The sequence below is a fragment of the Betta splendens genome, chromosome 7 (assembly GCF_900634795.4).
Source record: "Betta splendens chromosome 7, fBetSpl5.4, whole genome shotgun sequence".
Classification (NCBI taxonomy): Eukaryota; Metazoa; Chordata; class Actinopteri; order Anabantiformes; family Osphronemidae; genus Betta; species Betta splendens.
Window position 1 is genome coordinate 1,713,271 of NC_040887.2, and position 23,370 is coordinate 1,736,640.

Genomic DNA, 23,370 nt, shown 5'->3' on the forward strand with positions numbered 1-23,370 from the left:
TAAATCACGTCAGGGCGTTTTGAAGCACTGAAGGATAAACTGAATGAGGAAATGAAAGGAGTTGGGAAATTTCCGTGGTTGTTTTGTGCAGGATCACGTCCTCGGCTCGAAATAGGGGAGCTGAAGGAAAAGAAGCAGCTACTTGTGTAAAAAAGACCAAACTGTCGTGTTAAACTAACTATTCACCCGGCAAATTGTGCTCTAAAGAACTCATTATTCTAAAGTCAAAGGGCCCATATCTGGGCTGACGTTTGTAAAAGAGCTTAAGCAGCATTAGCGCTGTCATGTCCTCTCAGCAGCTTTCCTCTTCACCTCCGTTCACCCCCCCCAGACCCGCTGCAGGCTGACGAACACGCACACGCAGGAGAAGCTCTGCACTGCATTCCAGTGCACGACAAACTCACCAAGTGCACGTATTTCTCCGTGTCCAGATCTTTGACTAAAAGAGAAGGAGACAAAAAAAGAAACGTATAGCATGAAACAATGTGCAATCAGCAAGGTGGAGACCTGAGAGGGGGGGAGGAGGCAGGAGGAGGGTGACAGATAGGAGACAGGGAAAAAATAACAGGAGCCAGATTGACAGGAGAGCAAGGGAGATAGAGTACATGCAAGAGAAGAAAGTGATTAAGGTGGACTGTGGGTCGGGAGGGGAGGGGAGCTGTCTGAGAGAATGAAAGAGAAAGATTACGAGTGAAAGGAGAGAGAAAAGAGGGAGATTATGGGAGACAGACACACGGAGTCTGTGATTGGCTGTGGAGCCAGTGTAATGAGATGGTAATGCTGGGCCAAGGCTGGGAAGCAGCATTAAACATGCTAGTTTATATATAGATCCAAACACGCGCGCGCCAGCAGATGTGAGGCTGCTTGTCCAAACACAAATACAGTGAATTATTGTACACGCGAGCCGGGAAACAAGGACAGAGACAGTGTGATCCCATTACAGCCGCCTCCATGCAGACCTGCCACGCTTTATGAGCCAGGCAGCAGCGGCCGGCACCCTGGCGCTTTGAAGCCGCGGCCAGGTCCGCTCCACGCAGGCGCTTTGGCCCGTATGAATGCGAGCAGGGGCTTTGATGGACGCACAACTGGGCTCCGCTCTGGTTCTGATTATGTAAGGTAGACGCCAGACAGCAAGCGGACAGGCTGCATGTAAACTCATCTGTCAACAGGCGGAGCAGTCATTATATTTGTGCTTGAGGCCGGACAATGGGCCAATTTGTGTCACATTCTTTCCCGCAAGCTGACATTTGCTAATGGAGGAAATCTATAACGCTGGGAAATAAAGCCCCAAATGAAGCAGTAGCGTAATTGCAGTGCGAGTTGGTTTTGTGATTTATGAGGTAGGAGTGTGTTTAGATGTCTGCCGTGTCTTCTGGGGGTGGAGGGTGTGTGGTTTCAGGCATGTTTACAAGCGTGTATCGTGTTCCTGGAGCAGCTAACGTGTGCTGCTGCTTTTGATGGAGTGAGTGTGTAGTTAGGCCGGTGTGGGTGACAGGGTGAGGGTGCGGGTGAGGGTGAGGGGTGACGTACCTCTCCCCAGGCTGTTCTCCTTCCTGTCTTTCATGCTCATGGCCAGCGACGCCCCCTCAGGGACCTGGTAAGGAGAGGACAGGGGTCACGGGGTCAGAGGTCAGCACGGGTGCAGCAGAGCAGCGTCATTAGCAGGCCCTCGAGGGCCACGTGGTGCTGAGAGCTTGTGTGAGCGTCTAGGTTGGCCTGGGGAAGTCTGGCCGGGCTCATTAAAGTCCACCTGCAGTAATGGACTGAGCAGCTCCGCTGGTGAACCCACACTGTTGGTACACGCTGCAGCTCGCTGCTTTCACAGCCGCGTCCCAACGGCGCAGCAAAAACTAAACACAGCACTTAACAAGTCCAGGTAACGGGTCGAAGGCCGGGGGTCACGGCGTCTGTTTGCTCACGCACCAATGAACAAAGTCAGAAGCAAAATACTTCTAATGGGAGGGAAACAGCTGAGAGTTGTTGACCAAAGCAAAAAATACAGTAAAGTTATTAAAAAAGAAACCAGACGTGAGTTAAAGGTAACAACCACAGAAGCCTGGTTTAAAGTAGTCATGACAGATTCTAAAGGCTGAATCATGTTTCACTTTATAGAAGCTCACTCAGTCTGATCACTTAGAGCTTGGTCCTAATTAACACACCACATATTAAAATAACACATTTCTTATTTCATATTGAGCAGAATGATACGAACATATTATTATCCTGATTACTCCCAAAATGACCTCATTAATGATGCACAGTGATGTAGTGACATTCAGCAGCTCACATTCAGACAATGTGAACGCTTCAACACCTGCAGCTGCTACGTGTGCTCAGCTACAGCTACACAACCAACACGTGCACCAGCGCTTACACTGGAGCCTCACCTTCAACGCTCCCACTGGTAAAACATGGAGGAAACAGGTGCATGAAGCACCACACACGCGCACACACACACACGCACACACACACACACACACACACACACCATCACCCCCATGCACAACCCTCCTACACACCAACACACACACACACACACACACCTCATCACCACCACACTTACACTCCACACACACCACACACACCACCACACACACCACAACACCCACACACCCACACACACACATATACACCCACACACCCACCACCACAATCACACACACACCCCACAACACACACACACACACACACACACCCACCACACACACACACACTATCACACACACACTCACCAGGTAATGAAAGACCGTGTTGAGTTTCTTGCGGCCGTCTTCCATCACTGATGAATTGTCCAGGTCCTGCAGCAGTTTGCTGTTGCTACCGGAGTCAAACCACTCTGGAGGAAGGAGACGTGGGGAACGAGAGAATATCAGACAGTTTCATCCTCCATTTGGAAGAAAGGCATAAATGTGGGAAAGCGGTGGGCCCTGCTTTAACTCCGTGTCACGACCTGTGGAAATATTCTCGCGCCATTAATCAAATCAGCTCTGCAGGCTTTGAAAGCAATAACTCTTTGTGATTATGACTGTACACTCTCCTCAATGCATTCTGTCATTTATTATATTACAGCCTCAGGTTAGTGCAGCTTCATGAGAGGAATTGACCTTTTGCAAAGGAGATTACTATGTCTTGGAGGAGTGGGGAGAGAAAAGGAGGAGAATAATGAGGAAATGTGCTCTCACCCAGGTCCACGTCCTCGGCCCGCGGCCACTGCGAGAACGGCAGGTTTTTATAAAAGGCCTCTATGATTTTTTCTTTCACCTGGCAGATGGTGTCTGTGTTCATGACCCTGACAGAGAGCGAGTCCATGCCACAGCCCTGGAAGGACACGTTGATGTTCTGCAAAACAAACAGAGCCTCTGGTTTCACACCCGGCCGTAACGGGGGAGTTTGGAGTTGGAGCCGACGGACGCCTCTGTGATGAATGAATGTGTGACCTCCAAAGTCAAGGTCTGCGTGTGAAGCTGCAGCTCAGACCTGAGGCTTGGCCTCGATGTTCTCGCGCAGAAGCCACTCCTCGTTGAGGGTGTAGCGGGCCTTCCCCGTGATGGCGTCTATGGAGCCCTTGTTGATCTGCTGCTTGATGGCACACAGCAGCAGGAAGAAGGGCTCGCCCACCGTTTCCTGGAGGATGAGGCAGAGCGGAGTCAAACAGCGGCGCCGCCGTCATTAGTCGCGTGCTTCCTCCGCTGATCCTCACCTTGAGGTAGCTGTACATGCAGATGGACATCCAGTTGGTCAGCATCTTTTCCACCACAGACTCCGTGCGGCGCAGCATCAGCTTCGGGTTCTTGGACGCCGAGGCGTCAATTAGATCCACCAGCAGATCTTTCATGATGCTGGTGTAGTACTCCAGTTTGCCATGGAGGGCGATGGTGAGCAGAGATGCCAGGCTGCATCTGAAGGATGGGGAGCAGATGAGCAGAGGAGGCACATAAGTCAAAACATGCACTTACAAACAGCCCCTGTCAGTGTGGAGTCAGTGGAGGTTTAAAAATAGCCACATTAGAGCTCCCTCCTCCCCAAGCAGCCAAAAACAGCCGTGGTGCAGGGAGTGTCTGGGTGAGCAAATCCAGAAGTGCAGGGGATTTCCTTAACAAAGCCCCTTTAATCCGGGGGAGCGGCTGCATCAGTCAGTAAGTGCTGACGCTGAGCTGGGACAGCGATGAGGCTCTGCCTCCGCTTCGTCTCATTCTCCACAATCACTGTCTGCTTCCAGGCCACTCGGACCAAAGCGGCCACAGCTGCAATGTTCCAGCCGCCACACTCCTGCGAAAGTGGCAGCCAGGCAGAAGAAGAAGAAGAAGAAAGATGAGAGGAGGAGTGAGAAGGAGGCGTGAAGAAAGCAGATTATATTGAATGGAGGATTCAGTGTAGGCTCCTTCTTATTCTTCTCCGCCTTCCTCCTCTCTACTTCGTCCCCCTCGCCTCCTTCCCTCCTCACTCCGACCTACCTTCCCTCCTCCTCCTCCTCCTCCTCTCCTCCTCCTCCTCCTCGCCTCCTCCCCTCCCCTCCACTCCTCCTCCTCATCCCTCCCTCCGCCTCCTCTCCTCCTCCTCCCCCGCCTTCCTCATTCCTCAACGCTACATCCTCCGAATGATGTGGCCTCCCATAACTCTAGTTCTGCTCGCACCGTCTCCACCATCTGCACTGTGTGCAAGAGAAGAACAAGAAGAAGAAGTAGAAGAAGAAGAGTAAGGGTGTGGCCTCTGAACGCTCGGTATTACTTGGGTTGCCAATTCCCTTTAAAGTCCTTTTGCCCCCCGTCTAGGGTTAGAGGGGGGGCTGCCCGTTCTTCCCGTTCTGCACTCTACGTCTCCGGTGTGAGTAAAGGTGCGGACGAGGAGCCAGTCGGGCGATAATTGTCATCACAACAAGCAACACCTTCCACATCACACTCACTCATTTGCTCCTTATTAAGACGAGGCAACAGTCTCACCCTCAAACAGCTGAAACACGCACCTGTCTCGCACAGCGAAGTCCTTCTGCTGCTCCAGGGCGTGAACGAAGGTGATGAGGAAGTGCTTGTTGCTGAGCAGAGTGGAGAACAAGGTGATGCCCTCCTCCACGTTGGGCCGCGTGCTGTCGGTGGCCTGACGACACAAGCAGGAGAAAGCGTTACTTCCTGTCGTCTCCAGGGACCCGTCTGGCGCTCGGTCTCTCTCGGGTTCCCTGCACTGTATTAATACACTGTGTGATGGTCTCTAAATGTGCCGAGTCGACTTAATGAGTGTGGCCCATCTACGGGTGCGACTAAGCAGCGTGATGAAGTCTTCCCTCTGGACCGCAGCCATATGCTGCGTTCGCCGTCTGACAGAAAGAGAGCAGGGGTGTCCATTAAGATAAATGCCGCCTGTGAGATTTATTCGCTGTGACCTGGAAAACACTTCCTGTGAAGACGATGCGGATTCGAGGCACTTCATCACCGTTAGACAGCTTCCCCCGGCTGCCGACCCAAAACCGGCGCCGCAGTCGTTACACGTGCACGCGCTTCCATTTTCAGCCCCAGACGCGTGACGTCCTGCGACTCTCGCTCCTCTCACAGAGGAAGCAGAGCCCGACTTCAGCGGCAGCGGCCCGTCGTTCGGGCTGTGGGCCGCGTGCCGCTCGACCCGCTGGAAGCGGGTCTCCCTCACAAGGAGCCACAATGAGACGCGAGTGTTCTGGCGTGACCCAGTTGAAACCGGGCCTGAATCAAGTCACTGTGGTGGAAGGAGGCGCTGCTAATGGATTAACCCCTCACCTGCCAGTCCTGCAGCAGCGGGTGGGTCTCCGGCAGAGCCCGCGGGCCCAGGGCGTGGTTCTCATAGACGGGCTGCACCAGGCTCTTCTCGTAATCGGAGCACATCTGAAACACGGCACAACATTTTCATTACAAACTCAGCTGTGGTCGTAGCCAGAGACCACTGGCCCAGAGGCAGGAGGCTGCATTTAGCTGCTGCTCGGCCCGCGTCTGGCGCTGCTTTGTGTTTGTCCAAGCTACAAGGAGCGTCTGGAGGTTCCGTTTGTTCCACCACACACGACAGGAAGCGGCCGTTGAGCAAGAGCGCGGATGAAACCCCGTCTCAGCGCCGCCATTGTTCTGTCTGTGGGAGGCTACGCTTCCACCCACAGCCACAGACAGAACCACAGCCTCAGACAGAACCACAGCCACGGACAGAACCACGACAGTGAACCGGCTGTGGTTCTGCCTCAGACAGAACCACAGCCGGTTCACTGTTCTACAGGGGCCCAGACGCAGACCAGCACCGGCTGTGGGTTTCAAAGCTCCAAGGTGAATTCATGTCCTGCATATTTGTGCTGTGAAAAATAAACATTAGGACCGTGGAGACAAATGGTGTTCTCAGTCTGTGACTGGAGATCAGATACGGAGGACGAATAGGTTTCTCACCTTGGGGAAGAAGGTGCGCGTCACGAACTGCTTGTACTCCAGGAAGGGGATGCCCTGGCTGCGGTTCAGCTCCTTGGTCAGGTCCGTCATGTCTGTCTGCAGCTCTGCAAAGCCTAAAACAGCAAAGAGTCGGTTCAGACGACCGTTGTTTCTGTCCAGAACCCGCTTTGAGGCCGATGCAATGAACAGCTGAGCATTGGAACAGTGCATTTCCTAGACGGAGCGTGAGGTTCTGCTCGGAGCTCGGATCAGCAGGCAAACATTTACCCGGAGCAGCCAAATCCGCTCTGAGGCCCTCATCCAAAACACGTGTCCCGGCTGAGGTTTACAAGCAGAAGTCTCTGCACGTCCACACGCTGTAATCTGCATCTAATGCAGCGGCCACTTATTGTGTAGAGCGTTCTACGCGAGGATAATGTTCTCGTCTAATGAGACGGCGCCGGGGAAAAACAGTCCCTGCTGCAGGATGAGAGACGGATTTGGGTTACGCAGTATCACGGCGTGTTTGTGTAGAAAGCGGAGGAAACGGGACCCGAGGGCCTTAAGGCACATGTCATCACTCCTCCAGGTTATTAATGCACCAACGCCTCCTACAAGTCCTCCCTGAAACCCGGAACCCGTCGGTTCCTCCTCTCTGCTTCTGCTTCTGCACCACACGTTTGCAGACGTTCCCTCACTTTGTGCACACTCACCCTGGTCCTGTGACCCCCCCCCCCCCCCCCACGCCTCTGCTTCCTCCCTACATTCCTCTTCCTCCGCCCGTCCTCCCCGTCGCTCCCCATAAATCTGGCGGCTCAGAGGCGGTGGCCTTCACGCGGCTTCGGTCCAAGGCCCCTGACGCGGCGGAGGTGATGCGGCCGCCGCGAGTCGGCGACTGGGTGACTGATGGTTTGTCAGACTCTGTGTTTGGTGAGTCACGCTGACCGGGCACAAATCTGTCGACCGCTGCAGCGCCGAAACAAAAGCTCAGACGCAGACACGCACATGCGTCTGGACATTATCCCCACCAGCTGTTTATGTGTGAACACACCTTTGCGGATCTCCTCTCTGATCTGAGACTCCATTTCCTCCATTTGGAGAAGGGTTTTCTGCCAGTAGCGTTCCGCCCTTCGACTCTTTGTGCAGTACACAACCAGAGCTGGGAGAAAAGACACACAATGCTTTTACCCTGACGCCAATTGTAACAATTTCCATTAAGTCAGAAGATGTTTTGATGTTGTGAAATTATGATCATACGTGCGTGCGTGTGTGTGTGTGTGTCTGTGTGTGTGCGTGCGTGCGTGCGTGTGTGTGTGAGCCAGTGAGAACATGAACAGTCTCAATGTTGAGAATATATGGATTCAACTTTTGCTTTTGTGATTATTTGAGAACAGCTTCAAAGCAGATACACACACGCACGCACGCACGCACACACACACACACACTAGACAGCGGGAGGAACAGTGGTGTCTTTGTGCACCGTACAGGAAACTCTGACCTCCTCCAGATTCCTCTGCTCCACATCTGGATGGTGCACGCCTCCACTTACCCACGGTGCACAGCAGCAGCAGCACACAGCACACCACAATGGACACCACGATGGCCAGCTCGCTGCCGCCCAGCTGCACCTTGGCGATGGTGTGATGAAAGTTTCCCACTTGCACCTGAACAGGAGAGAGTGCGACCAATGAGCGTGCGCGTACGTGTGCACGCAGCTGTTTTTCATGAGCACAGGTGCACACGCAGAAATAACAGCAGCGTTTGAAAAATGGTCTCAGCCAAAGGAGTCGCCCAGTTCAGCGTAACCCAGATGTGACAAGAGAGAGACTTTCACTTCTGCCTAGTGATTAGTCAGCAGGGTCTCTGAGTCCCTGCTCACATCCGTCACTCGCCCCCCCGTCTCAACATAGTTCATAAAAAGAGCCTCAAATGAAAAGCCTCCGAGCCTCCGACCAAATCCTTCCTCTCTCTCTGAGGAGAAGCTGCCTCATTGGACGCGGCGCCGTTCCTTATTCATTCTCTCCCTTTCTGCCCAGACGTTTATTTACCCAGGCGTGCAGAACACATCTTCCAGAGGCTGCAGCAGCTCGTTGTGGTGTAATGGAGGGGAAAATGCCATTGTTCTGTGTTCCTGTTTCACTTGGGTACAAAAACACTGCTTCCCTACTTCCACTTGTGCAACTCAGCTTCAGCGTCAGGCGCAGCACTTGTGTAAAAGCATGCTCAGCGTGTAGCGCATGTATTTATTCCAATGCTCTGTGTATTTATGTGCCTGTCAACGTGTGCACAAATCAGCCGGGCCGCTCCCATCACAGCCCACCCATGTGTGTTATGACATCTGCTCTGACCCTTGCCCTGCCTTGTGTCTTTGCTAATTGCCTGTGTTTATTCTCAGACATCCTGAGAGACAGAGGGGGCGGGCGAGCGAGCCACAGGTACACCAGGAGAGAGAGAGAGAGCGCTGCTTCCATTTCTTTACAGCGAACGGGAGCTTCCGAGCTATTTCAACGAGCCACTCACAGCCTGGTTGTATTTAAATATAGATGAACGCTTTCCCTCCCTAACAACAGAAGAGGAATGTGCTGGAGGAAAAGCAAAGTCTGGTCTTATCGGGACGGGGCCGACCCGGGGCTCGGCCACGTCCCAATCAGGACCTTTAATTGTGATGGAAAGACTAAACAAAAACAGAAGTGGGAGATGAGATCACGAGTGAGTCAGAGGTGCAGCAGATAGTGTCTGTGGAGGTGATCGTGTAGAGGCTGATAGAAAGGCTGATAAAGCACCAGACGGAAGCGTCTTCCTGTTCCACTGCAGCTGCAGTGGCAGCGAGTGGCAGCTCTCGCCCACTAACCGCTGATTCACGGTGACGTGATCGCACGCCATTCATAATACATACAGCCACACACGCCGTTGGCTGCGCATGGACGTGTGCAGATCAAATCTGTTCCACTGAGCTTCACAGATGGTTCGGCTCTTGTCTGGATGCACTCGGCGCTCGGCTGGAGTCGCGTGTGACAGACGACGGGTGATAACCTAAATTAACAGGATCCACGCGAGCTGCGTGAGCGCTCACCGTGACGGGCAGCTCCCGCTCGCTGGTGCTCAGAAAAAAAAACACCGTGCGTCGCGTGGATAACGCTGGCAGATTTATGGAAAGCTGATGTTGCAAGGATAGGGCCATCATCACGAGTACCCTCCCGGCAAGCCAGCTCCTCAGTTCGCTCGGGGCCTTTCCTGTCCTCACAATCACCAAACACAAACAGCTGTCAGCCGGTCAGAGATGGAGATCAGAGGGGACTTTCAACAGCGCATGACATTCCTCCAGACCACAGCAGCTCACGCACACACATGCGCACAAGCGCACGCACACACACACACACACACACACGGACGCACACATGCACGCACACGTGCACACACACGTGCACAAAACACACACACACACACACACACACACACACACACACACACACACACACACACACACACACATCACCAGACACGCAAGACGAGCCGTGTGGCAGCTGTCCACACATGAGAACTGCGCCAGATGAGCGGTTTGCGGCCCAAGCATGGGGTGGAGAGAGAGAGAGAGAGAGAGAGCTGGTCGGGTTTGGGCGAGCCTGGAATGCTGGCGTCTGGTTGTCATTAGCACTTTGCCTAGTGACCAGTTTAATGGGTCATGGGAGAACTGTCTAAACACACTCACACCAGAAGCAGCGGGTCTGAAACACAAACAGTGACCGAGCGCAAGATCCATAAAACCCAAACCCACGTTGACGTCCTGCATCATTTAACCATTAATGTGCTGACGTGAATTCATAATTCACACTAAGCAACTTTACTTAACAAGCTTTAAACTTTGTTGTGATTTGGCGCTATATAAATAAATTGAATTGAATTGAAAGTGACTTTGTTCTTCAATACACTTGTTGGAATCAAACTAATGTTGATTCAGCGGTTTCATGTTTTAGCCTCTTGTGCAACTCTATTTTTGCTATTGACGCCTTCGTTTCCTCTGACATCGTCCTGCTCGCGTTCAGATGATGTAAACATCAAAATATGAAAGTTACTTTAGCTTTTTAGCTTTTACATGTTTTAGCTGTAACATGAGAAATGTGATGGATTTTCTTCATAAAGCACAAAACAAAGAGACTGGGTTCATTTAAACGCGGCTCATAAAAACCTCTTTAGGGCTTATTAAAAAAGCAGCTTGAAGTGATTAAAATCTGATAGAGTGTAGTGGCTGCGCAGTTTGCAGCTCGATGCTCATCCTGGGAGGATGGCACTTTGCTCATTATCACCTTCAGCAAACCACCATCTAATTTCACACTCCCGGACCTCACCGAGCACCGAGCGCCGGGCGCCGAGCGCTTCTGGGCCCAGACCCGCACACGTTCAACCTGAGACGTTCACGAATGGAACAAAGGGGACACGCCCAGACTGTCAGACAAACACACACACACACACACACACACACACACACACACACACACACACACACACACACACACACACACACACACACACACACACACGCACACACACACACACACACACAGATCAAGCTGATCCTCTGACATGGGCCAACGTGCAGCAGAAAAGCAGCTGGAGAGAAAAGCTTCTCTGTGACCAGGACACGCACGTCCCAGTCCTTCACAAACACAAACACCAGGACCAGCTACACACACGTCCAATTTCCTCTGGCTCAACGTTTACAGCATATTAATCCCACATTTGATCCTGCGCTGAGAAACTGTGAGCAAAGCAAACAGTAGAAGCCCTCCAGGAGTACGTGTTGGTCATATTTACCCACAGTGACCTAAATAGAAACCAGGGAAAACGTGAGGACCAGGTTTGGGACGAAGCACAAGCGGCTCTGCACCTTCTAGCTCTACGTGCACGTCCACAAAGCCTCAGAGGCTCCGGTGACATTTGGCTGATATTTAAGCGTCTCTATGTTTAGAAAAATATAATTGTGGCAATTGGTAATTATTTGTCTTTGGAAAAGGTTTGGATCGAAGGACCTCCTGCTATTCAAGTGGAGAGGATGATGGCAGGCAGACAAATGTGGGTCCTGCAGAAGTTTAATGCTGCATGAAGGATTCATGTGACGCCAGGAGCCATGTGACCAACGCTGCGCTTCAGGTCACACATTTCTCTTCATGCTTCGCATTACATTCAATTATGTTTAATCATTTGTATAAAATAGGATTCACATATGTAACGTTAATCTGTGAAGTAGCTACGTTGGCTCAACGTATAAGAGGAAGGATCCCGTCGATTGCTAGACTCTGCAGGATCACGAACCCAAGGGATCACCAGCAGCTGTGACAACAACGATGACTCACGCCGTCTTGGGGTGAATCGCTCCCGTCCTCTCGCAGTCGTAGATGACGAAGCTCCCAGAAACCACAGACGTGCCGTTCACTTTTATTGCCAGTGAAACACTCAGATGATCTGGGGAAACAAAAGCGTGTGAACAAAGCTGCATCTGTGGAGCATTCGACACGATGTGAGTGTCACAAGCCGAGCGTCCTGAAGCCGGACTGAAGAGGGAGCGTTCAACTTGGGCCGGCCTCCTACGTCCCTGCAGTGCATTGTGGGAAGGGAGCACAGCCTCACCTGCGCCGGGCAGGATGGGCCGGTAGCTGTGACGGGGGAGCAGGGGGCAGGTCTGGATCTGAGCCGAGCCGTAGTCCAGGTGGACGGTGGCGGCGGTGGAGACGCCCGGCCCGTACTCACACTCCACCCGGGAGCCCACCAGGTCGGGAACGCTGCCGTTTATCAGGATGCCCACGTCCTGCGGGCCACAAATGGAGCCTGTAGTCAGGTGGAGGCCGCGTGCTGCTGCCTGTACTTTGGCGTCACTTCGTTAGTTTGTTCAGCCAGAGAAACTATGTGCAATGAAGAAACAGATGGCACCGTGCTACATTCACGTCTAAATCTGGCTGCGTGATGAAGTATGACAGACCTATAATGAGAAACATAACACCTCGCTGACATGACTGAATTTCATTTAAAATCATTTCAACGTGAGAAAAAAGCAGGAGGGTGGAATGAGGCGTGGAGGAGGAAGCGCGAGGGGCAGCGACATGTGCTAAAGCCACTGCAGACCGGCCCATTGTTCGCTGGAATCGATCATTTCCTGGCCGAGGCCTGACTTCCTGCCTGCTGCTTCCTGCTCCAGGAGACAACCTTGAGCCCAGCTTCCTGCCGGGGATCAGGCAGCTGCTGGAGCCGTTAGCACCCGAACGCAGCAAACACCCGCCATTAATGAAGCGCTTAATGACCTGTCGTCTCTCAGGCTCGTCTAATTAGAGCTGTAATTAAAGGTCAAATATCTTCAGACGTGTCAAACGTGTGTGAGCTAATGACCACGTGGTTGTAATTCCTCCATTACATGACCGCCAGAAACAGTTACAAGTTGTTGAGCGGATATTGAGGTTGGTAAAGCAGCCACAGCAGCACAAAGCTGTTTAATAATAGGAGAGGTGTCAGCTTCTAAATGTGGCCATGAGGCATCAGCTTTAAATACACAGCAACAACATGGAGGAGCAGGCTGGTACCTTGATGTCTGCAGAGATGCTGATCTCCGGGGGGGTGAGGGTCATAGACGGGCACTGCAGGGGGCCTTCACCCAGGCTGATCCAGGAGCGAGCCCGCAGCCCCTCAGCGCACTCGTCCTGGACGCTGCATCTGGACGGAGGGGACACAGTTCAGTACCAGGACGAGTGTGTGCCGGGTCCACTCAGACGCTTCATCATGGTGTCATTGGACCAGACGAGGGCCTCCCCGTCCTGCCCGCGGGCGCCGCGGCCGCTCATTAAGCCGCTGAACTGCCACACAGCTCCATATTTCATCCTTTGTGAGGAGAAAACCAACTGTTGTGTTTTCATTTCATTCCGGACTTGACAAATTCTCACCGCTGGGTTTCATGGTCTGCTTCCCACAGAGTTACGAGCTGCTCTGGTCTCCTAATGTCACATTCAGACCTCGGCTGTCAGCTCGTCTGCCTCACCACAAGAGACTACTTGACTCTGGGTCACACACATCGCTATGGCAACCGCTCCTGAACGCACTACGACCAGGGGCCTGGCGACGGATACTTGGAGGGAAATATTCATCTAAATCTGTAAATGCCTCATTTCTGTGCATCTGTGAACATGGGTGTTTGTTTGCGTCTGAAGAGGACTCTGCCTCCTGAACAAAGTGACCTCAGAGCGAGAGGCTCCATTTAGCAGCGTCCAGGCTGCCACAGAGCCACTTTGGCACATCCCGAGTCCCTCCCACAGCTTCCCAGTTGTTTTAAAATAAGTGTGAGCCTGTCTGCGTGCCTGCGAGTGTGGACAGCCAGCGTCCAGCTCTCGGCCAGTTGCTGCAGAGGGACAGTTGCTAAATCGTACGCAGGCTAAGAATAGAGCTGAGTGGCTGTGAAAGTCAAATGAAGTGAACCCTGAACACACACAGTCACAACGTGGTGGATTTATGGATCAGCAGCCTAATGCTGGAAATGTCCCTGTTTACTTATGGATTTCATTTTCATTTTGACTGGAGCTGCGTTGGTCCATTTGTTTTGCTACTACATGAAAAGTTTGTTGTTTGTTTTTCCAAATTCTCAGTTTATATTGTGGACGTTATCGCTGCTAATATTTGCGAAACATGCTGCTTTTGTTCCTGATCCTAGAAAATCTGTGTTTGCAATTAAAGACAAAATAGAAATAAACAAAATATGTTGTGAAACCCTCCAGGCGTTCACACGGACAGCATCAAACGCGAGGATGATCGACTCAGGTACAAACACCTGATCCGATCCGGCGCCTGATTCAGACTCTGCTACTGCACCAACACAAACAGAAATATTAGATTCAAAGACCATAATAATCAAAGCAGCTGACGATGAGAGTGATGATCACAGAAGGATCACATTAAAGTCTACAGTTTTTCTAGTTCGGCTTCTTTCATGGATCCAAAACATCTTTGATATTTTAATTGCAAACATTTATAACAGTTCTTGTGTTTTGACATTTCTCGACTAAAGACAACTTCCTGTTTGGTCACAATGAGTCATGTGGCTTCGTTTGCTTCCTTCCATAAGAATCTATCTGACCGTCACACACACACTCATGCTCCACTTGGCATGAAGTCAAGCAGACGTCCAGGACGCATGTTGACACCCTGAGCTGAGCAGCGTGAGCTCCACAGTCGCCAGCAGCATCACTGCATCCACTGCCTCCTGGTAAAACAGCCGAGGATTTCATCAAATGCAGCCGTGAAGACAAATAAATTCAAAGCATCTTTCTCTTCTCTAAAAGGCTGAAAAAGCTAATTATCATACAATAAACACTCACACTCACACTCTCTCACACACACACACACACGCTTCTCACCTGCCTCCCAGCAGCCTGCTGACTGTAAAAGCTTTTCAAACAGCTCCTTAAAATAAACAGAGTCAACATATGCAGCTAAAATATGACCTGAGAAAACTCATCACCTCCTAAGTGTCTGCGTGACAGATAAGGTGGAGAGACAGTGAGACTGTTAAGCAGCGGGAGAACATAAGAGCCCCAGAGCACACACAAACACGCCGCGCCGCTCAGACGAGCACATGCAAATAAGCGTGATAATTTGTGACTAGCAAAGACGGCACATGACGCGTAATTTGATTCAGATAAAGATATTAAAGCGCTTTCTTGTGACATGTGGCAGATTTAACCGGCATGAAAAGAGCGATTAGGGCCCGAGCTCCTCGGCGGCGCACACACCCACTCTCTGTTTCCTGGATAACAATGCCAACGCCGAGCAGCGCCGGCCTCGACTCGGCGCTAGCGCTAGCGTTAGCGCTGCGCGGACGCGCTGAGACGTCAGCGCCGAGCATGAAATCAAACAGACAGGAGGCTTCAGAGGCTGCTCGCTGCTCTAGTGCTCCTTTATTCCTGCTCTCAGTGTCTGCACTCGCATCAGACAGGGAGGTGGCGGAGGAGCCCGTCCACCCTCTGATCCCTGGGGTCCCACAGCGGCGGCCCGGCGGCCGGCGTGACTGGCCACACAGTGCATCAAACACACAAACGCACACTAATGACATCAGCTCCGTGGCCTCTGAGAGCCAGACACTCGCGCTCACACACTTTGACATTTCCTTGTAAAAAGAACCAGTGTGCGCTCTCCCTCCCACCGCCATCATCACAATCAGCGCCTCTTTGTAAAGGGATGGAGGAGCACAAGGGCAGCAGGGGAGGAGGACGAGGAGGCGGAGAGGGAGGTCGGGAGAGGGATAACGACATTCACAAAGCGCTGGAAAATACGGGAAGCTGAGGGCGGACAGGGAATCACGAGGGGAAGAAACGCAGCGGAGCGAGAAGGGATGAAGAGACAACAGATAGAAGAAGAAGCAGAGGAGACGGAGGACGACGCGACAGTCGAAGCGCATCCACACACGACACGCAGCCTCATCAGCTCCACTCCTCCAGCTCTGAACGGCCCCGGGCAGTGGCCGAGCCTCCAGAGCCACAGCACGACTGATGGAGGAATCCACTATCTGCTCTGATCTGCTTTAATCACCAAGCAACCGGCCGCACAGACACGCACAAACACACACACACACAGACACGCACAAACATGCACAGACACACACACACAGACACACACACACACACACACACACACACACAGACACGCACAGACACACACAAACACACACACGCACAAACAGACACACAGACACGCACAGACACACACAAACACGCACACGTGTCCCCCAACGCCAGCGAGTGCCGGTCCTGTCAGAGCCACGCTAATCACAGCTCACAGTAACACTTGAGCCAAGTCAGAACCGGGGGAGCGCTCCACACAATGATGCGGCTCCAGTATGAGGCCTAATGAATAGCAAATCAATTCAGCTCCATCCAGCAACAGCTTCCAACCCAAAAACCCCAGGCTCATTCAGCCGGGCGACATTTTGAAATGGAGAATGAGGATGATGAAAAGCAGCAAACGAGCTCCGCCGTCTCCTGATGCTCTGACACGAGCGTTCGCTTCATCGCTGCCTAAATGCAGGCGTTTGGCAGCGGTGCAGGTCATCATTTGACTGAATCACACGTGACTACCTGTTCTCCAGCGTGCACCAGCCACAGTGGGCGTCGCCCGCTCCCAGACACTCGCTGCAGCTCCTCCACTGGTCGCACTCGGCCACTTTCACCCTCAGCATCTGCAGAGATCACAGGCATTTATTCAGTGTCAATAGTTCTAAACATGTCAAATATCATGTGAGTGCGTCTCAATCAATGTGCACAAACACCGGCAGTTCTCTTGTGGAACAGGAAGTGCAGTGATTTAGTCGCCACACGATCCGGTGCATTTGCATAAGGAGCTAGAGCCACATCCTGTCAGAAGCCTACTGAGGGTTTGTACACGTGTCCTCACCACAAATGTGTGTGTTCAGATAAATTGAGGTGAAAAGGATTCGCTGGATGTGAAATGAAGTCTGATTGTTGTTTTTACGATTCCTCTTCATGAATAAATCAGAGTCACATAACGTCTCCACACTGGAGGCTCAGTTCAATGCTTACATGATGGGAGGTCATGAGGTAGAGGAAGTTCCTGTCGCTGGGGTCAAAGGTCATGATGTGGTGGACGGGCTCGCTCGCTGGCAGCTTCAGGGTCTGCTGACCGGCCAAGGTCATGTTTGTCAGCAGGGTCAGCTGTGAGAGAGACGTCAGAGTGAGCGGGTGAGCGAGTGAACGAGTGAAGTGTTGCTTCCTGCAGCTCATGGAGCTCAGGGCGAGTTTCACTGCGTGGCTTCTGCTCAGCAACACATCAGACCTGTTTGTTTTCATTTCCTCCACCACTACGGCAGGAAATTCACACCAGCAACTTTCACATCAAGATCATTTCTCCAAACTAAAAGGTGTGTCAGCGTCACAATATCAACCTAAGACACAAACCGAGTCAATAACAAACCGTTTCTGCCTGTTCTCATGAAACATGAGAACCTAACGTTCGGCAGAGCCTTTGTTCCAGCCCTGAGCCTTATCTGTTTGTCCACACGTTGGCCTTCCTGCAGCCATGCACACACACACACACACACACACACACACACACACACACACACACACACACACACACACACACACACACACACACACACACACGCCAAGTGTCCCCACGTTGTCACAATGTCCTCACCTTGTTGGCAAAAACATGGTTTATGGTCCCTACGTTGGAGGAAAAACATGTACACGCACGCACGCACGCACGCACGCACGCACACACACACACACACACACACATTTCCTGTCGCACAGACAGTGAAAGCTCTCATTTCTGTGATTGCTCTTGTCTCCTCCAGTGACTTCCTGTGAGCTGACCAGCATCTGGCGACACAAACACCCTGTCACACGCGCAGACACGACATGAGGCGAAGCGCCGCCGCCCACGGAGACGCTACTAATGCTAAGGCAGAGCAGACAGCGGCTTAGTAAATCATTGACGTCTGCTCCATTACCTTCGCTCGGGTGTTTCTGTACCACCGTCAACACACACTTCTGCCCCGAAGACGGAGCGCGAGCAGCTGTGCTCATCTACAAACAGAAGCCCACACACCTGGAGAGAGGGAGGGCCCCGGGCCGGGCCGGACCCGACCCGGACCCGACCCGGACCCGACCCGGACCCGACCCGGCCCCGGCCCCGGCCCGGCCCCGCCCACCGCCAGGTCCAACAACACAACACCTGCTCCAGCTCTCACTGTACTGTTTGTCTGTACAGATGAAAGGGCCCATTCAGCTGCGGGGCATTCAGTGTCCTCTGTGAGAGTGTGCATAAAGACAGGTGGGGCCGGAGAGAGAGAGTCTGTTTGTTTGCAAAAAGAATCAAAGGCCTATTATGTTGGAGGTGCAGTAAAGCAGGAGGGACAGAGGAGCCGAGCGCTGCACGGGCCGAGGGGAGTGAAACCGGCTGAGAGAGAGTGAGATAAAGGCCACTGTCGGCGGCGGAAAATGGAAGTCAGCTGTAATGGGGAGGGAGAGACTTCATTAAAAACATGCATGTAATTACAAATTACTTCACCGAGGGCTCTCTGGAAGACAGTAAAAGAGGCCTAACCTAATCTGAACCACTGTTCCCCTGCGTTTAGTCGGAGCCAAACTCACAGTCAGAATCACATTACACACACTAACAGCACCATTAACCTCTATAACAACTCTGTCCTCAGGGCACACACACACACACACACACACACACACACACACACACACACACACACACACACACACACACACACACACACACAGCGGCTGTAACGAGGCCGACACACGTTCAGCACATGATCACAGGGTGAGCGCTCGTCGGCGTAAACACATGAAATCACTCAGTGGCTGCAGACGACGTCTAACACCTAGAACGACTCGCCAACCTGCAATCAGACACACAAACACGGAGGCAGATTCCCAACCGGCCCAGCATCCGCCATAAACAGGAAGCCATTACTGCTTGCTCAGCTGGGGCTCGAGCGGTGCCTTCGCCACAGAGCGTCACAGAACCAGCAGGTACGGAGCCTCGGGTTCGGCCCAGGAATGTGGAGGAAACAGAACCAAGGAATGCTGCTAATTGGACGGGAACCTTTTACGAGCCGAGCGCCTGCAGATGTTGAGCCATTAGCCGTGAACCGGGTCTGAGGTGCATTAGGCCCGTGATGAGGCGAGTGAACGGACCGGCTGGGTCACGGATCAGCCAGACGCGGGGGATGGGAGGACTGGGAACCCATGACAGGAGGCTCTGGAGCTGCATGTTTGTCTAGTGAACGCTCAGCAGCCACATCAGAGCAGCACGACATAAAAGTTAGAGTCGTTCCAAGCTCGAGGGCTCAATCACGTTAACTGTATCGGCTCCGTTCATTATGTGCTGCTGTGACCTGAGGATAAAAATGTAGCGTTTGATGCTTGCGTGCGTTCAGGTCTCACCTTACGGAGTCGTCCATTACTGGTTCCCAGAAAGACCACGGTGTGGTTGTGCACGTTGTCCACAGACACGGAGCTCAGACCCGGGTACTCGCAGACGGGCGTGGCCCTCAGGGGCCGGCGCAGCGCCAGGGGGTGCTGCAGGTGGGCCGCACCGCAGTCCAGCTGCTCGGGCTGCAGCTGCAACACACACACACACACACACACACACACACACCATCAGCGCCCGCACGGCGATGGAAGCGGCGCCGGCAGCAGCCATCACCGGTGCCACTCGTTTGTCTAAATCACATCTCATTCAGCATTTCAAAGGGCTTACGACATGTACAACACGCAGAAGTCTGTGCTTTTGTCAAACCCTCAGAAGGCGGCGATAAAACATTAGTGCCGCGCTTGGATGAGCTTCGGGATCTATTGGGAATTCTCTGAATATTTTAGTGCAGGCAGAGTAAAAAAAACCTGAAAAAACAGAAAGAAGGAATTAGGCAGAGTGGATATTTGTGGAGCCGTTTCCCACGGGTCCGTCAGCGCAGCTTTGTCTCTTATCAAAGTGTAGATTTCCCTCAGAACTGGCCTTCATCGCGTTTCACTGGTCACGGTGACATGAGTCCCAACGTAAAGAAGAACTCCATAAAGCGGAGCCGTTGGTGTCAGCGGGCCGGGTCAGAACACGGATCACGTGGGCCCGAGGCCGCGGCCGACACGGCGGCGGCGGCGCCGAGGCCGAGGCGCTGACCCGACACACGCCTTTAACCTCCGCTCTGTCACTCACAGGCAACAGTGAAAGGACGGAATCTGAGCGAGTGGTGCAGAACTGAGCGCAGCTTTGTGTGGCTCCAGAAGCACACAGCATTCATGCAGAGGCAAACAGGGGCCAGATACGGGCCACGATGCTCAGTCTGCTCCAGGCAGCCATTTATTGGTATGCAAGTTGAAAGCACACACTTAAAAAGAGCCGATACGATCTGTCCACGTGCTCCAGATAATGCTGCTGTTTATTCCCTGCATCGTGGCTGACTTATAGTGAGGCTCCTAACTATTGCCCCCCTCTGAGGGGGGGGGGGGGGGGGGGGGGTCACCCTTCCCATAACCCCACCCTGGCGCTGGACCATCTACTGTGACCCCCACTCGTGACATGGATCCTCTCCAAGTCATGAGCCTCGGGGCTAAAGGTGAGAAGCAGAGGAGGAAACTGTCAGAGAGCGTTTCTCAGACGTCTCAACCTCCACAGCTGCCGTAAACGGGACAAACACTGCTTCATTTGCTAGAATTAAGCATAAGAGGAATTTGAGGCTGTTTTGAATTAGCAAAAACAATAGATGCTCAATAATCCAGACATAAACAAACAAAACCTAAATGAAAGAATGAAATCAGGATAAGATGAGGTTTGTTATTGGCCGCTCCCTTGTGGGAAATGTTCTGCCTCGTGGAGCTCATGACATTGTTTATGGAAAAGCTGAGTGGAGTGGAGCGTTTGTATTGGATTGAAATGATTTATTTCCTTTAGGAAGGTCTTTAGACCCGTTCCATCTGATGAGACCGACACTCGCGCGCCGTGCGTAAAAGCGACTTAACCCGCTCCCGACGCCACACACTGAGAACCGAAGCTGGCAGCGCTCACCACCAGGTTCCCTTTGTGGATGCAGGCGGCCCCGGAGCCCTGGATCACGCTGTCCAGCACCTGCACGTCGCTGCTGGGGGAGTTGGAGCAGTTCCTGCGGCCTTGTCGGATCTCCTCCTCGATGTCTCCAAACTTGAAGGCGCACAGCGCAGAGCTTCTGTCCGCTTTGGCGAACACTCCGAACAGGTAGTGCCCTGAGCTCCCCCCGTCGCCTGCGTGGATCTCGGCCGGGTACACGGACACCAGGCGGTTGTAGATGTTCCCGTTGAATCCACACTGCAGCGGCATCTGGATGAAGGACTCGGTCAGCTTCCTGCTGTCCGGCCCGGGCGGGCTCCTCCGCGGGTTCTCCGTGTCCAGACAGATCCTGGCGAGGATGCTGTTGGGCTGACTCTCCTTGTGGCCCATTTTCGCATCGTTATTAAAGGCAATATACGAATAAGTCTTTTGGATGAAAGCGTGCACGAAGTTCAGCTTGTTTTTGGTTTTAACCTCTTGCTTGATCTTGAACACGTTGTCCTCCGAAGGGTTAATGTCGTAGGTGAAGAGTCGGGACAGATCGTTGATGTTCAACGAGCGGATCGCGATCTCCGGGGTGTTTTCAAAGCGCAGGTCCTCTTTGCTGTGGTTCTTGGGGAAGAACTGGGTCCCGGCGCCCGTGTACGTGGCCGCGACGAGCAGCCGGGTGTTTCCCCCGTGGCTCCTGAACACGAGCCCCACGGTGGACGCGTTCGGGTGGTTCGCCGCGATGTTGAGCATGCTGGGGAAGACCGTCTTCTCGCCCTGAGGAGGGAACTCCACCGCGATTTCGGAGATATTGTCCATCTTCCTGAGCTCGCAGAAGCCCTGGTACACGGAGCCGCACGCCACCACGACCCCCTGCTGTCGGTCCAGCTTCAGCAGCTTGTTGTAGTTGTCGGTGAGGGCTTTGGGGTGCTCGCACGGAGCCTGTGGCAGCTGTGGCGCGTGGCACAACAGGTTGTCCTCCACCGGTCCGGTCCGCTTCTCCACCTCCACGCTCAGGGATCCGTTCAGCTGGTAGATGGCGTTGACGGTGGCCAGGTAGACTTTTCCGGACACCGAATCGACCACGAAGTTATTGGTCTGATTTGGAGACGCGAACGACTGTTGGATGAGCAGCGCGCGGGCGCTCCAGCGCGTCTCCAGAGCCAGGACGCCGAGGAGCAGAACAGCAATCTCTATCGAAGGAGGCATTTTTCCTTCTGACCGGCTTCCGCGTGTTCTGTGCCGAGGGGTGCATTGAGCAACGACAAAATTGAGTGTTTGTTCCTACTGCGACAATCCGAGAGGAAAGGCTGTTTCCTGCTCAGCGCCTAAGCCCAGAATGACGCGATCCGCGAGTCGTGCCTCCCCTCGCCGCCTCCTCTGTCCTCCGCAGCTCAGCAGCCTCTCCCGAGGCGGACGGCGCTCACTCACCAGTGGACTCGGTGGGATTTTCAACCAGGTGATCACTTCTGACCATTGGCTCCGGGCGAATTGCTGATGCGTAATTTTTGGACAACGTCAAGCAAACACACGTGATCAGACTCGTTCAGAGTCATGTTTTATTACTGTTTAATCGGCAGCTGATGCGCAGATGGAGAATTGGAAGAAAGCAAAGGGTGCATGAGTTTCCTGAGACCAGCGATGCCAACTCATGAGCCGTGAGGGCGACGTATCCTGTCCTGTGTCACCAATAGAGTGAAGCATTCATTTAGAAGCCATCTCGCCGTATGAAGTTGTAATAAGCCACTATCTTTCCTTTCACGCTGGTCACTCGATGCGTCCCCGCCCCTGCGTGGTTCCGCTCATCACGGGGTTAATGACGGGTCACAGGCCCACCTCCTGTGCTCCCCGGTTCCCCGGCTCTTGGATTAGTTCTGCAGATCCTCGGGCTCCTTGTTGGGCACATACGGCCCGGTAAGCACCGTGAAAGTGCTACCAGATGGGCACATCCGCGCACCTTTCCGCTTTTTGACATTCACATCTATCCAACAGCCTCTTTTGCGCGCGTTACCTCATAAATATTCAAGCGCAACACATGCGCCCCTACTTAAAAATGCACGAATACGGTTAGCATTTCTGAGCCTGGGTGCGCATATGTTCACATCTCTGAATGGAAATAAATGTTCCCAGTAATGAGACGACCACGGACGCGTCAGGCAGCGCATAAATCAGGCGAGCCACAAGTGTTATCTTTGAATACGTGCAATAATTAAAGTTGATGCTAAATCATGCAGAATCGCCTGCGCCCATTTATCGTGCACTTCTCTGGGGACAAACTCGCTCTCGCCTTTCGCAGCTCTCCCCGTCGCCGCTTGCAGCTTTCAGGAGGGCAGATAAGTGCGCCCCGTGTTTGCCCTGGCGCACAGCCATGCGCATCAAACGTGGCGGCGCAGAGAAGGAGCGAAAGCGCAGTGATAAA

The 23,370-nt window shown here is 52.9% G+C and overlaps 1 protein-coding gene across 1 annotated transcript in view; it reads right to left on the reverse strand.

Annotated features, from left to right (window-relative positions):
- Positions 1-22,953, reverse strand: part of plxnd1 (plexin D1) — a 39,640-nt gene extending 16,687 nt beyond the window's left edge. Inside the window, exons 1-19 of the mRNA XM_029156161.3 lie at positions 20,946-22,953; positions 19,328-19,504; positions 16,940-17,071; positions 16,478-16,578; positions 12,941-13,070; positions 11,997-12,174; positions 11,723-11,831; positions 9,445-9,472; positions 7,921-8,035; positions 7,423-7,530; positions 6,393-6,505; positions 5,745-5,849; positions 4,964-5,094; positions 3,701-3,899; positions 3,478-3,624; positions 3,183-3,339; positions 2,733-2,836; positions 1,531-1,594; positions 405-439 (exon numbers count right to left, since the gene is read on the reverse strand). Coding sequence (XP_029011994.1) covers positions 405-439; positions 1,531-1,594; positions 2,733-2,836; positions 3,183-3,339; positions 3,478-3,624; positions 3,701-3,899; positions 4,964-5,094; positions 5,745-5,849; positions 6,393-6,505; positions 7,423-7,530; positions 7,921-8,035; positions 9,445-9,472; positions 11,723-11,831; positions 11,997-12,174; positions 12,941-13,070; positions 16,478-16,578; positions 16,940-17,071; positions 19,328-19,504; positions 20,946-22,160 — 3,348 coding nt within the window. The 5' untranslated portion in view covers positions 22,161-22,953. The remainder of the gene's footprint in view (positions 1-404; positions 440-1,530; positions 1,595-2,732; positions 2,837-3,182; positions 3,340-3,477; positions 3,625-3,700; positions 3,900-4,963; positions 5,095-5,744; positions 5,850-6,392; positions 6,506-7,422; positions 7,531-7,920; positions 8,036-9,444; positions 9,473-11,722; positions 11,832-11,996; positions 12,175-12,940; positions 13,071-16,477; positions 16,579-16,939; positions 17,072-19,327; positions 19,505-20,945) is intronic.
- Between the last annotated feature and the right edge of the window lie 417 nt (positions 22,954-23,370).